At 33.9% G+C, this 15,338-nt stretch overlaps 1 protein-coding gene across 8 annotated transcripts in view; it reads left to right on the forward strand.

The window, feature by feature from the left end:
- Positions 1–15,338, forward strand: part of WNK3 (WNK lysine deficient protein kinase 3) — a 177,132-nt gene that overhangs the window by 104,983 nt on the left and 56,811 nt on the right. For all 8 annotated transcript variants that reach the window (XM_079123746.1, XM_079123749.1, XM_079123744.1 and 5 more), the window contains exons 11-13: positions 10,076–10,140; positions 12,982–13,129; positions 15,063–15,179. In XM_079123746.1, the coding sequence (XP_078979872.1) occupies positions 10,076–10,140; positions 12,982–13,129; positions 15,063–15,179 (330 nt within the window). The remainder of the gene's footprint in view (positions 1–10,075; positions 10,141–12,981; positions 13,130–15,062; positions 15,180–15,338) is intronic.

Raw genomic sequence — 15,338 nt, forward strand, 5'->3', positions numbered from 1 at the left:
ATTTGGTTATATGTTATCCGGTCATTTTACATTAGGTTTAGTTCTGATTTGTGCCTCTTATAAATAAGGCTGTTGTGAGTTTTCTCGTATATTTTCTGATGAACATAGGCATTCATTTATCTTATGTTTATACCTAATTGTGGGATTGCTAGGTCACAGGTTAATGGTACGTGTATCTATGTAAGATAATGCTGAAGTTTTTCAAAGTAATTGTATGTGAATATTCACATTAGTAGTATATGAGATTTTCAGTTATTCCATATCCTTATCAATATTTAATATTGTCATTCTTTTACATTTTAGCTGTTGGTACATATTGTGTTTTTAACCCGCATTTCTCTGATTAGTAGTGATGTTAAGCAGCTGCTTGCATAATTATTAGAGATTCATACACTTTTTTGTGACATGTCTATTCAGGTCTTCCTTTTTATTGGATTCTTTTTTTTTTTTTTTTAGTCTCTTTTCAATCTTGAATAGGTCTTAAGCTGCTCTGTGTTTCTTTTCTTTTTTGAGTGTGCACATGCATGCATGCATGTGCTGGTGTTTGAACCTTGGGCCTCTTGTGCTAGGCATGTACCCTACTAAGCTACTTCCCCAGAAACTCTTTGTTTTTCTTGTCAGTGTTGAAAAGCAGAAGCCAGGTGTTTGTTTGTTTCCATAGAATGGTTCTCATCTTGGATCTGTCTGAAGACTTTTTTTCATTATTAAATTTATGGCATGAATACCATGCAAATAATATTGTATTCTTTTCAGTGTATCACATCAGGAGGAATGTCAGTTTATCCCAATATTTCTGAGTTTAACTTTTATTATGTAGCTCATGCAGGTCTTGTCAGTCTTTTTCATTACGAAATTGTCGTTTCCCCCTTTAGAGCTTTATAAGTAATTTGGGAGGTATTTTGAGATCATGTAATCCTTCCTTTTCTCATCAAACTTTCACTCTTTAGTTTCAGAATCCATTTATGATTTTCCAACTCCGTTATTCCTCTTTATATTAATTAGTGGCCCTTCTCCTTCATTTCTTTATGTCATTATGAACTCACGGGACCTTATTTTGTTACTAGGTCATAATATACCATTACTGTTTATTTGGGCAGTTAAAATGACCCACATTGGGGTACATTCAATGTGTTTCTTAATGTCCTTTTGACATGTCTTCATCATTCTTTGAGCATTCATTAAATTCTAAGATACTTCAGGCTCATTTTCTACTTTACCTACCCTAGCCCTGAATTTAAGCCATTTCTCTATGGAGCCCTGATTCCTTTTAGTGGGCAATGTAATTTAGAAGAAAAATCATGGAATGCCAGACACTCCTGTAATCCCTGCAGCTTGGGAGGCTGGGACAGGAAGATTGCTGAGTTCAAAGTCAACCTCAGCAAAAGCAAGGCACTAAGCAAATTGATGAGACCTGTCTCTAAAATAAAATACAAAATAGGGCTGGGGATGTGACTCAGTGGTTGAGTGCCCCTGAGTTCAATCCCTGGTACCAAAAAAAAAAAAAAATCTGATATTGGGTGTGTTATTTCTACTTGTCAGTCATTAATTCTAGGGTTCTCAGGAAACAAGATAGGAAGTGTGTCTATTTGTGTGTGCACTCTTGAGTGTGCACATGTTCATACTTACAACTCGATCCCATTTTGCTTTTCATTTTGTGTTCCTGAAGATGATTTTTTTACCATATATCTCCAGTGTGCAAGCATCTCCAAGCATCTCTGCTTGGTTGTATGATGTCATTTCAAAATTAATATTTTCCAAATCAAACACTTTTATTTGCACTTCTTACCACTGGAGGCCTGCTCTTTCCATGTCCTCCCCATCTCAAGAAATGGATCTTTTTTTCCCTGTTGCTCAAGCCATATACCTATGGTTCTGTTCTGTTCTTTTTCTCTTATAATCCCCTTCAAACCATCAGCAAGTCTTTTGACTCTTATGTTAACAACATATCTTCAGCCTTCTCACAGTCTCCACCTTTGTTTTGTTGGTCTGTTCCATGTCTTACTTGAATAATAACAGTAACCTTCTAATTATTGTTCTGCCTTTGTTCCTTTAGCATCTTTCTCATTATATGAAGCAGAATGATCCTTTTAAAATATCTCAGCTCTGTGCAAAACCTTCCGGTTGTCTATCTCACACTAAATAAAAATCATAATGCTGTACCTGATGACCTGCAAAGCTCTATCAAATTTAGACTACCCTGCCCAACTCTCTGACTTTATGTAGATTTTCTTTGACTTCCATTGTCCTTTTTAGCATTGTTTAAATCCTTTTTACGGATTTACAGCTTGAAGACAAGGAAGTGTGTATTTTCTGTGTATTAGTAGGGATTGATCTGTTGTTACTCTGTACTGAGAAGAGGTGTACTTTTATCTCCGTAATGAGTTCTCTAATGCTTTGAAATAATCACATATATTAAAGACTATGATCTCCAATGTGTATAAATACCCGGAATTTTCCTTTTGGCATCCTTCCTACTTTGGCTTTATGTGAAGGAACTTTACCTTCCAGAATGCTAAATGGCTCTGTCAGTGTTCTCCTTTTCATCTGTAATCCTCGTTCTCCTGACTTTTTTCTCTACTGTGGATTGAACCCAGAGCCTTACACATGCTACATAAGCATTCTATCACTGAGCAGTACCCTAACCTTGTCTTTGAATTTTTGAGACCTAGTTTCAATAAATTGCTCCATCTGTCTTCAAAATTGTGATCCTCCCCTTTCAGTCTCCTAAGCAACTTAGGTGTTCCACTGTACCTAGCCAACACCTGCCATTAAAACAAAACAAAACAAACAAAAAAATAAACAGTTTAATTGTTCTCTTCGGATATCTGTAAAAAGCTTAGAAAACTGAGATAAGACCTAGTGCCTGATCAGTTTGCTAGTTGATGTAGATTCTTGGGTTAATCAAGTGGGGAGAGATATTAGGGTTAAGGTATGAACTATAACTTTCCAGTCAGTTAGGTTCTCCTTAATCTAGTTCTTATCTGCCTCAAAATTAACAAAACTTCTTCCTGACTTCTTTCATTTTTTAAAATCTTTCAGTCTTGTGGTACTGACTGATACGTTTTTCTTTTTGGACGATTTAACAACCTGGGTGTTATTATGTTAATTATATCCAAGTTACTGTGCCTTGGAACATTATTTCTTAGGATAAATTTCATTATTTAGAATTTTGGCTTCACCAAGAATGAGGCTTAGATAAGCCATACATTTATAGATAGATTCTATGTAAATATAAAATATGGAATTTACATATTTAATGATAATTTTACTCAAATACATAAAAATTCTCCTGCTAAGAAGATATATACCCTGTATATATAACAAAGTAGTCTAAATACATATTGGCTTGAACCAGTTTGTATCATTAGACCTGAGTTTGAACTCTAGCTTTTTGAATTATTCAGTGCATAATTTGAGGAAAGTTATTTAATTTCATCTTTGGTTCTTTTAGTTTGTAAATGAAGTTTAAAACTACCTTCCTTTTGCAGCTTTGAAATATGTAGTAATAAAATGGATTGCTTGTTAGTTATGGGATAATGAATATATAGTAAAATGCTGTGGACTGTGATTGGTGTATATATAGGAACTTTCAGTGAACAATTCATTGAACCTTTCTGTATGTTGGAAACATGTTAGAAAAACTTCTATCTTCTACATTTTGAGGATTGAATAAGCTAAAATGTGAAAAGTTCCTGGCATGTAATAAATGTTCAATAAATAAGGGGTGCTAAAATGCACTTCAAGGGAGTACCAGTAATATAATAAAGCAGTTTATGAAGTGTTTAAACATATCTCCCAGTTTTACGCTTCTCCTTCACTCTAGAATCACTAAATAAGAATCTTTGGGATATTGTCCATGTGCTTAGGTTTTCTTCTTCTCCTCTTCCCCTTTTGTTCTCCTTTTCTCCTTCACTGAGTGTTTTCTAATGTTCAGGTGGGACTGAGACCTACTGACGGAGGGAGAGGAGGCTTGGTGAACATGTAAAAAGAAAGTACCAGTATTCACCTAGTAGAGAGCCTCTAGGAGGTACATAAGTTGTCTTTGCATTAGGTATCCCTTGGAATAATTTATTGATTCTTTTTTTAAATTTTTAACTATAATTTTATTTTTAGAATTGTAATTTTTCATATTCTACACCTGAAGTAAACAACATGTCCCAAAATTAACTGCTTTAGATTCCAGACACATCAATTACACACGTGACACACTTTTGGGTGCTTAGTAATATCTTCCTTAGGGCATCAATACTATGAGTCAGCAACTTTATTGTCTTTTTAGATTTATTTTTGATAACATTGTTACTTTTTAAAAGAAAATGCAAACTTGCCCAATGTAATTAAATTACTTTTAATTACTCATCATGAGTATTTATTTGAAACATTTTATAAATAGATAGCTATATCACAATGACAATCCCAAATTGGAAGTTAAACTACCAAGATTAGAATCTCATCTCCTAGTTCTTAGGTTCATTGGTAAGTCACTTCACTTATCAGAGTCTCACTAAACTTTTCTTCCAACCATGGATAAAAATAATCATAAAGCATTTTTTAAAATTTTTTAATTGATTCTTCTTTTTTTGACCTCCATCACTTAAAAATCCAGTGTCCTCACTGGTAAAATAAAGATAATAATACCTACTGCTTAGGGTTATTTTAAGGGTTGAATTTGGTTAAATAATGTATATGAAAAGCTTAGAATTTAATAAATGCTCAATAACTAGTAGTTCTGTGATAATAAAAATGAAAACATTATAATAATGAAAGATATTTAATGAATAACTATTCCTGTGTCAGATATTGGTCAGGCACTGGAGATATTGCAATGACTTTTACAGATGATTCTTCTCTCAGAGAGCTTATAGTAGCATGGGGGCAGAAAAATCTTGAAGCAAGTTCATAAAGAGTGTCTTTAAGTGCCAAGATAGAAAGAAGAGAATGTTGTGGCCCATGGAAATCCAGATCTGTTTTTGCTTCTCATTTGAGCCTTGTCCTCATTTTGCAAGACAGTGTCCAGGGATGTGTTGGGTTTATTGGACATTACTAGCAGGTTCTCAAGGTCTCAGATATCCAGCTATCAAAGTTTCATTTGGAAAAGAGATTAGTGTTGTGACTTACATTTGGACTTGAAGTTGGGGGATGGAGGGAAAGATGAGGACTGGGTAACATTTTGAGCCTTCCTCTCTCCTCTAACCTGGTCAACTCATAATGAGGGATTGTTTCTTTCTTGGATACATTAGACAAGCTTCAAATTATACATTAAATAATTAGCTCTTTAACATAATAACTGTTTAAACATTGAAAGTAAGTACCTTAGATATTTTTGTACAAAAGATTCAACAAAATGTATTCAATTTAACAAATGTTTGTATTTAAGAAATTTCACCCAGGTGCTGTGGCACACAGCTGTAATCCCAGCTACTCAGGAGACTGAGGCAGGAGGATTGCAAGTTCAAGGCGAGCCTTGGAAATTTAGGCAGACCCTATCTCAAAGTAAAAAGTAAAAAAAGTGTTGCTCAGTAGCAGAGTGCCCCTGGGTTAAATCCCCATTACCACAAAACAAACAAACAAACAAACAGCAACAACAAAAAAGAAACTTCTAAAGAATGATGATGAGTCCCAGCAAGATGGAACAGTAACATGGTATCCTGATGCATAAATCCAGAGGCAAAACTTATGTTTTAAGAGAAACAATATAGTTACTATGACAGTTATCTGGAATTATATTTTATGACCAATTTTAATTATTAATAGGATTATTAATGTTTTGTGTTAGTCCTCAGAATCACAGCATTTGGCTTATCTGTCTTTTTATCTGCTAGCTTCAAATTAAGTTCTGTCATAATTTTTTATAGTACTTTCAAAGTTAATATTTACTAATAGGTGCTGACTCATTTTCATAGATGTTTTTCCAATATAATGTTTCATTTTTACTTTTGTCTAAAACTACTAAAATATTATATGTGGAAATAATGGGGACCTGCCCTAAAATTATCATATTGAGGGTTGATAAATCTGTTTATACAAAGTTGAATTTATTTTTCTTATTATCAATTCAGGGTTAATATAGAAAAACTTATTTAATGCCTTGTTATATACTCTTCCAGACCATTTTGTATACATATACACAGGTGCGTTTTTAGGGTAATCATAACATATTTACTCTTTTATGGTATTTTTCACATAAAACATTATCTTACAAGCCTGGGGGTATAGTTCAGTGATAGAGCAATTACTTAGCATGTGTGAGGCCCTGGGTTTGATTCCCAGCACAGCAAAAAAATTGTATGTTTGAATATATTTTAAAAGGCTGCATAACATCCCTTTAGAATGGATAACCATTATTTATTTAGTGGAATAAGTAAAGGAGATAAGTATAATTTTTTTGCTGTTTATAACTATATTCCATGTCATAAGTGATATTCTTATAGCTATGTCTTTGTATGTATATTAACTTTTTAAAATTTTGTTATTTTTAGATATACATAATAGAGTATATTTTGAAATATTATACATACATGGACTATAATTTATTCTAATTAGGATCCCATTCTTGTGGTTGTACATGATGTTGTATGCATTATTAATTGTTTCTTTAGGATAAATTGCTAAAATTAGAATTGCTAGAAATTTTTAATATTTGATATCTGTTGCCATCCCACCAGTGGTTTATATATTTGCTATCCTTAAAAATTCTAATTTTTTAAAATAGTCTGTTTATTCTGGGTGGTTTAAGTGAGCATCTGACATTCTGATAAGGTCGTTATCCAAAATTTTGTCCAGAAATCTCAGGTATGTAAAGTTCATGGCCGCTTTGGTGCTAACAAAGACTGAATGTAGGGGCAGATGCCTAGTATTCTTAAAAATTCTAAATCGTAAAATGTATATAGTAACATAAAAAGTGAGGTGATGGGGGTTGCCTAAAAAGCTGTTTCTGTAACATGGCTATGATTGTAATATTTGTTAAAATACTCCAGACTTTTGTCATAAATGATTATAATTATCCATACAGTTTTGTTTTCTGCTGTTTTTCATACATTGTTATGTATTTTCCCCTGCCTTTACTTGGCTTTCACGATTCCTTTCTCCCCTACTCTTTTTTTTTTTTTTTTTTTTTTTTTTTTTTGAGGTACCTAGGGATTGAACCAGGGGTACTTTACCACTGAACTACATCCCCAGCCCTTATTTTTTTTATTTTGAGACAGGGTCTTGTTAAGTTGCTGAGTCTGACCTTGAATTTTTGATCTTCCTGCCTCAGCTTTCTGAGTTGCTGAGATTACAGGCAGTTGCTGGCACCTGGCATGATTCCACTTTTTAATCGCCACGTGGTCGTATAATAAATACTCCTATTTACCTAATTCTTCCCCTATTCCTAGACAACTAACTTGCTGCTAGTTTGTATTACATATAATACTATAATAAAAATACAGAGATAGCTAACATTTATTGAACATTTATTGTGAAACAAGCTTTATACCAAGTTTTTTTCTTTCCTTTTGTGTTATTTTTAATGATCGATTTCCAGGAATGCTGGACATTTTTATGGCACAGCCTTTTGTTCTACGTCAGCCTTTCCTTTCTTTTTTCTCTCTACCTTGAAACATTTTTTGGAAGCCTAATATCTGCTGGGTGCTGGGCTAAGAGGCATCAGAAATGCAAAATGAGTCCTTGGAGTTTGATATTAAACATACATGATAAAGAGAGATGGTAAAAGGCACTATAGATGATGTGTTTGTCCATTCACCAGTCCATTATCCACCTATCCATCTATGATTTCCCCCATGAATCATAAGAGAGAGCCAGTTTTAGACATGATGCCATTTTGCCTCTAAATATTTCAGTATAAGAACAAGGACATTAGCTGGGGTTGTAGTTCATCAGTAGAACACTTGTCTAGCATGGGTGAGGCCATGGGTTCAATCCCCAGTGCCAGCACATGCATGTTAATGCATGTAGGCACACACACACACACGGACATTTTCTTAAATAATACAATATAGTCACCAAATTTAGAGAATATTAACATTAACAGATGATAATGTAATATTATTATCTAACCTGTTATCCACATTAATATTTTCACTAATTATTATTATATCTTTATGGCAACTTTTCCCTGCTTGATCCATGATATAATTAAAGATCATATATTGCCTTTAGTTATCCTAAGGCAATAGGATATGGAATAGTTTTCTTTAATATGGAATCATTTTTTAGTGTTTATTTTTCATAACTTTGATATTTTTGAAGAATGAAGGCCAATTATATTACAGAATTCCCTTCAGTTTGAATTGACAAGAAGTTTCCTCTTCTTCAGATTATATATTTTTGTCAAGAATATCATGTGCATTAAATGTGTTTTTCTTTGCACATAATAGTAGAAGCCATGTGATGTTGTTTTGTCCTAATGTTGGGGAGGTTATATTTGATTACCTTGTTAAGATAAGGCCTTCCAAATTCTTCCACTGTAAAGTTACCATTTTTTTGCCTTTGTACTTAAGATGCAATCTGTAGGAAAGCACTTTGAAACCATGTAAACATCCTATTCTTTATTTAAACTTTATCCACTAGTTTTGTTATCTTTTTATGATTTTCTCATCTCTTCATCATCCCTTCTTATTTATTAGTTGTCATTTTACAGTAGATAAAGAGGTTTTCAACTTCCCTATGTATGTGTTCATTTGTTCTTACGAGTATGGAGTCATGGATTCTTATTTTATTAAATGGGTTATATTCTTTTACTATTATTATTTTGATGCCCAAATTGTCCCAGGTTCAGGCAGGGGAAGTCCTTCAAGTTGGTCCCTTTGTTTTAGATATGTCCTCATCATTCTTTAAGCATTGTTTTACCTTTTGGCAGAGTAAAGCTCTTCTAGTACTTTCTTTGTACCATTGCTGGAATCATCTATTTCTACATGAAACCTTCTTCCTTTCTAGTTTAGAAATCAAAATATGAGCTAAGACACACACACACACACACACACACACACACACACACACACACATCCCAGGAATTGAATTCAGGGATTGAACTCGGGGCACTGGACTACTGAGCCACATCCCCAGCCATATTTCCCTATTTTGTATTTTATTTAGAGATGGTGTCTCACTGAGTTGCTTAGCGCCTCACCATTGCTGAGGCTAGCTTTGAACTTATGATCCTCCTACCTCAGCCTCCCAAGCCACTGGGATCACAGGTGTGCACCACAGCACCTGGCAAGATACATGTTTTTTATTTTTTAATCTCCAAGGAAATTTTGCTGGTCTGTTTCTGAAACTTCATAGAGGCTTCCTGTATGTAGAAGTTCTGTCTACATATTTGCTAAATGAACATGATGGAGGAGGGCTTGAAATAGTCTGGGGAGGTGGATATATATAAGTAGAGTTGTATATGGAAAGGTCCAACTCATGCAGAGAACTCCAGGTTAGTGTGGCTTCAAGCAGAGAGATGAAGCTAGAGAATCAGGCAAGGACAATTTCATTGTGGACTTTATTCACCATCTGAAGAAACCTAACCTTTCAGATGAGAAGCCATCATAGAGGGGTTAAGTGAATAGGGAAATGATTGTTTTTATTAGATTTACATCCTAAGATTCCTCTTTGCTGTCACCAGTGAGGAGTATATAGAGGATTGATTAGGTAAATGTTTAAAATTATTTTCCAACAGGAGTGGTATTTTTCTTCCTAAGGGAAGCTTGAGTCATTGATTCATCTTCTTGTGGAATGGCAATAATTGTTTGAAGTAGTAGTTTTACAACCAGGACTAGAAGTTCAGTAGTAGTGTTCTCTGTTGAAAATAACGCAAACAAAAGTACATAAAACAGTGCTAATTTTTAATAAAAATCTTAATGAATAAGATGTACTTGATTTATTGCTACATGTATTTTTCTTTATCTTTAGTAAAAATGTCAATAACAGGATTGATATAGACATTCAATAACAAAGACATTCTACCTGGTTTGCAAGGTAACCAAAATATGAAATGCAACTATCAAAATTTCTGAAATAGCAGCAAAATGCCTCCTTAGCTTGAATTTTGCTGTTTTAACAGGCTTTATTTCTATATTACTTACAGCCCATCCTCCAACCAGTTGGAGCTGAACAACAAGCAGCTCTTCAAAAACCAGATTTAATTCGAAGGTAAGTATCATCAGATTAATACCATGAAAACAATGAGGGTGTGCAATAACTTGGGAAGCTTCTGTGTTCTTATATTTATGTGTAGCTTTAATAAAAATATTAAGCATTATTTTTACCTTTTTAACATCAATAATATTGACCATTACCTTTTTCTCTTTACTTATAGTTTTCTAAGAAAAGTTTAAAAGAGTTAAAAAAGGAAATAAAAATGTAATTTATAATAAAATATCAGATAGTTATGTTGCAGTTATGTTTGCATTTTTCCACATGTTCAGATTGAATAATTTCTATTGTTCTGTTTTTACATTCAGAGATTCTTTAACCTATATATTTGGTTATTGTGCCCATTATCCATTCAGTGAGTTTTTATTTCTATAATTGTATGTTTAGTTCTGTAATTTCCATTTGTTTCTTTTTTTAAACATCTTCTACTCCTTCAGTGAGCTTTTGTATTTTTCTCATTTGCTTCAAGAGTTTGTATAATTGCTCACTGAAGCTTTTGGTGTGTGTGTGATGCTGGGGATTGAACCCAGGGCCTCACACATGCTAGGGAAACACTCTCCCACTGAACCACACCTCCAGACCTTCATTTTGATGATGACTGTTTTTAAAATCTTCTCAGATAATTTCAATATCTGATTCGTCTTGGTGTTGGCACTTGTAAATTGTTGTTTTTGCACTTGTTGATGCAAAAGATTCAAGTTGCAATTTTCCTGATTTTTGGTATGACAAGGGATGTTATTTTGTCTCCTGGACATTTTGGGTATTAAGTAAGGATACTTTGGATTCTACTTTTAAATCTTCTATTTAACTGTCATTCTGCCTGTTTAGGTGCATTGGTCCTGGTCTACTTGTAGGGGCTGTGGTTCTAATGACAATAGAGTTCATGTTTTGCTATTCTGGTCTGCTTTGTTCACCTGGCACCACTGGTGTCCACAGTGGGGCTAAAGGGTGGAGATTCAAATTTCTCTAGGTTCACTGTACAGATCAAACTTTACTGGTGGAGCTCCTGCCAGTGCCATTGGGGAGGAAAAGGGTCTACTTAAACTGTCTTTTGCTGTAAGGTTCAGTATCAGGAGACACTGGGTTTGGGCTGTTTTTGTGCCGGAACTGTCTTCTGCCATAGTGTTAGTGTTAGGAGATGGTGAGTTGTTTTATTTTTCAAGTCTTCAGGGTTCCTAAGCTCTTTTATCTCTTCATTCTTCAGTGCTCTCCTGTGATTTTCTTCTGTATTACTTCCAGATTTTTTTAGCTGTTCTTACTGGGGACAAGCAGGGAGAGTTGAGTTTTTGCCATCTTGTCCCAAACCCTAAACTAATGTTTTTTAAGGTAACTTTAGAAGGTGAATGGTATAGCCCCACTGGCTAAAATTAATATCTCTTGTCTTCTGAAGGTGTTATTTGTTACTGCTAATTCTCTGTGTGCTTCAGAACTCTAGGGGAATTTTTTTTTTTAATTAAAAATGTTTTCTTTGTGGTGCTGGGATTAAATCCAGGGACTCATGCATTCTAGGCAAGTGCCCTACCACCCAGCTATGCCAAAAAACTAAGGAACACTATTAACACATCTTCTTTTACCACTCGTATTTATGCAAATTCTTTTTCATATAGAAAAAATATTAGAAATTATTTTTATCATTTTTGTGCATCTCTGTACAAATGCTTTTTGAGTACATTTTAGCAAAAAGGACTTAATCTAAAAATATCTGAAAAAGGTTGTCTGATGCTTATTGTTCCTTTTATTTAAATTTCAGATATATTTATTGGAAGATATATATTCAAATATCTTTAAATTTATTAAAGAAAAATCTTAAAAATTTCATACAGATAAACTAAGTTAGCCTGCTCTTTCATGTTCATACTGATTTGAACTTATAAAAATATAACTAATTAGAATTAGTTATATTGAGCTGAGTGAAGTGGCACATGCTTCTAATCCTAGTGACTCAGGAGACTGAGGCAGTCTGCCAAAAAGAAAGCTACCCATCAACTACAAAATATCTAAAACTTTGAATCATTTTATTTATTGATTGATTGATTGAATGATTGCGCTTGGGATTGAACACAGGGACACTTTACCACTAAGCTATATTCCCAGCCCCTTCTATGTTTTATTTTGAAATAGAATCTCACCAAATTGCCCAGACTGACCTCTAAATTTACAATCCTCCTGCTTCATCCTCCCAAGTAGTTGGGATTATAGACATGAGCGAGCTACCATGTCTAGTTTACAGAATTTTTTTCAGTACTACAGGGGATGAAACTCAGTGCCTCTAGTATGCTAGGCAAGTGCTCTTCTGAGCTACGTCCCCAGGTGTCCCACAATTGTTATATGATTTGTTATCATTTATCATTCTGCCTCCTACATTATTTCTGTCTCTCACATTTGGTCTGTCTATCCCCTGTTGAGGTCTATCTCCTATTTTGAGTGAGAATTTTTAGAGGTTTTATTTGAGCATGTTAATGAAGTAAACCCAAAACAAACAAGATAAAATTTATGAAGAACATTCTCTTTTAAAAGTTTTCACAGAGGTCTGTCACTGGCGATGTTTTTTTCTTTTTTTTTCTTTGCTGACTATATATGATATAATCTCATTTTTCATAACTTCAAAAGATGGTTTTATTGAAATATAATTTGCATACAGTATAATTTATCTTTAATAAAATATATAATTCAGTAACTTTTAGTATATTCACTGAATTGTGCAATCATATCTTTTTAAAAGATATCGTTTATTGATTTTCCTTTAAACTCATTATTTAAAACTATATAATTGAAAGGTTATTTTAGACTTTTACTATCAGGATTGGAACGAGTTACTGGGTTTTTTTTCATTACTAGCTTGAATCAAGATGTGGCAGCTATGAAGGAGAACACCAATAACCCTGATAACCCAGGTGGAAATGGCAAACAGGATCGGATCAAACAAAGAAGAGCTTCCTGTCCCCGACCAGAAAAGGGGACTAAATTTCAACTTACTGTCCTTCAGGTCAGTGTGTGAATATAGTTTGGTTGGAGTGCATATAGAGGTCTTGGAGAGTCAGGGAGGGATGTTATTGTGATAAGTGTAGAATATTATGAAACATTCTGTATACTGACTTTTCCTTCATTTAAAATTTTCTGATAAGAATGTTTTGTGTTAATTTTTCAAGGAGAAATAAAAGGCAGAGAATAGATCATTTATAACTACCACTGAGAGCTAGCTTCTGCTACCGTTCTTAGTTTGTTTTCATTTCTTTATTCTATATGTATATTTAACATTTTACATCATTAAAGATTGTGATAGTACTAGTAATCAGAGCAAAACTATTGAATTCTATTGTGGTAGGCACCCTGAATATTATGCACTTTTTTTTTCTGTACTGGGGATTGAACAAAGAGGTACTTTACCATTGAACCACATCCCCAGACCTTTATTTTATTTTATTTTTATTTTGAGACAGCATCTCACTAAGTTGCTTAGGGCCTCGCCAAGTTGCTGAGGCTGGTCTTGAACTTGTAATCCTCCTGTGTCAGCCTCCTTAGTCACTGGGATTACAGGCATGTGTCACCATGCCCAGTTTATGCATAAATTTTTCATATAATCTAAATGCTCTATATGATAGGTGATAGTGTACTCTTAATAAATGAGAATGTCAAGAGAAGTAATTTGCTAAGTTCATTCAACTAACAAGTGATAAAGTCAGATGTTAACCCAGATTAGACTTCAAAGTTGGTATCTCTAATCAGTATGATATATATATCAGTTGGTTGCTTAAGCCTACATACAAATGTATATCCCATCTCTTTTTTTGGCAGCACTGGGGATCAAGCCCAGGGTCTCATGCATGCTTGGCAATACTCTACCACTGAGCTATATCCTCAAACTATCCAGTCTTTTTCAAAACTTAATATATCATGTATATTTTCCTATATTGTTAAGTAAGTTTTCAGTAACATTTTAAATGGCTACACTAGATAGACCCTTATATACAAATATAATTTTAGCATTCCTTTTGTTGTGGTACTTTTAGGTTTGTTTTTACTAACATTGTCTTCATTCTCTGCAGCAAATATCCTGGAACATAAATATTTGTATCTATTCCTGATTATTTCCTTAAAATAGATACCTAGAAGTAGGCTAGTGGTTTAAAAAGTGTGAAAATTTGGGTTTTGGGGGTATAGCTCAGTAGTAGAGCACATGCTTAGCATATGTGAGGCCCAGCATATGCACATAAAAACATTTTTAAAGTTTCTAATAAATGTTGTTAGATTGAGAGAATTTTGGAAATGAATAACTTAATTTAGATATTGTATTGCACATAGCTGTAGTGACTACTGTAACTTTTTTTTTTTTTTGCTTTTTTTGTAAAATTTTTATTCCATTTTCTTCCTACCTGGATGACATTTCTATTTATTATAACTGGGTATTGAACCCAGGGCCTTTTACATGCTAGATAAGTGCTCTACCACTGAGCTACATTCTAGCCCTTTCAATTAAAAAATGAAAGTTGTTGTTTTTTTTTCCCTCGGAGGCACAGGGAATTCTAACCATGGCCCTTGTGCATGCTAGGCGAGCACCCTCCAAAATGAGCTATTTCTTCAGCTCCAGAAAGGTTTTTTGAGACAGAATCTTGCTAACTTGCTCAGCTGGCCTCAAACTTGCAGTCTTGCTTTCTTAGCCTCCCAAGTAGCTGGGATTATGGATGAACACCATTGCATTTCACTCTAACTGAGATTTTACTGAGTAATTTGAGCCTGTTATATTTGTCATAGAATGGTTCTTTATGTAGTATTTCACCAAGGGAAAATGTAATGTTTTTAGATTCCTAATGTGTAAATCATTTTCAGCATTTATTATATGTGAACTCATGTAGATAGTCTGTGTACAATTTATGAAGTGAAGACAGTGACTCCTAAACTGGTGAAATATGTGTGCTTAGGTGTCAACCTCTGGAGACAACATGGTAGAATGCCAGCTAGAAACACACAACAATAAGATGGTCACCTTCAAATTTGATGTTGATGGTGATGCACCAGAGGATATTGCAGACTATATGGTAAGTACAGTAAAAACAAATAATTTTCCCTCCAGCATTCTTTGTCTCTTATTTTCTATTTATTTGTAGCCATCTCTTTTTAAAAGGTATGGTTAATTTTATAATTTATTCAGGGATGAGCCACTGCATCTTATTTGGTTTCAGTGTATTCATCCGAAA

Source organism: Sciurus vulgaris, assembly GCF_902686455.1.
Source record: "Sciurus vulgaris genome assembly, chromosome: X".
Classification (NCBI taxonomy): domain Eukaryota; kingdom Metazoa; phylum Chordata; class Mammalia; order Rodentia; family Sciuridae; genus Sciurus; species Sciurus vulgaris.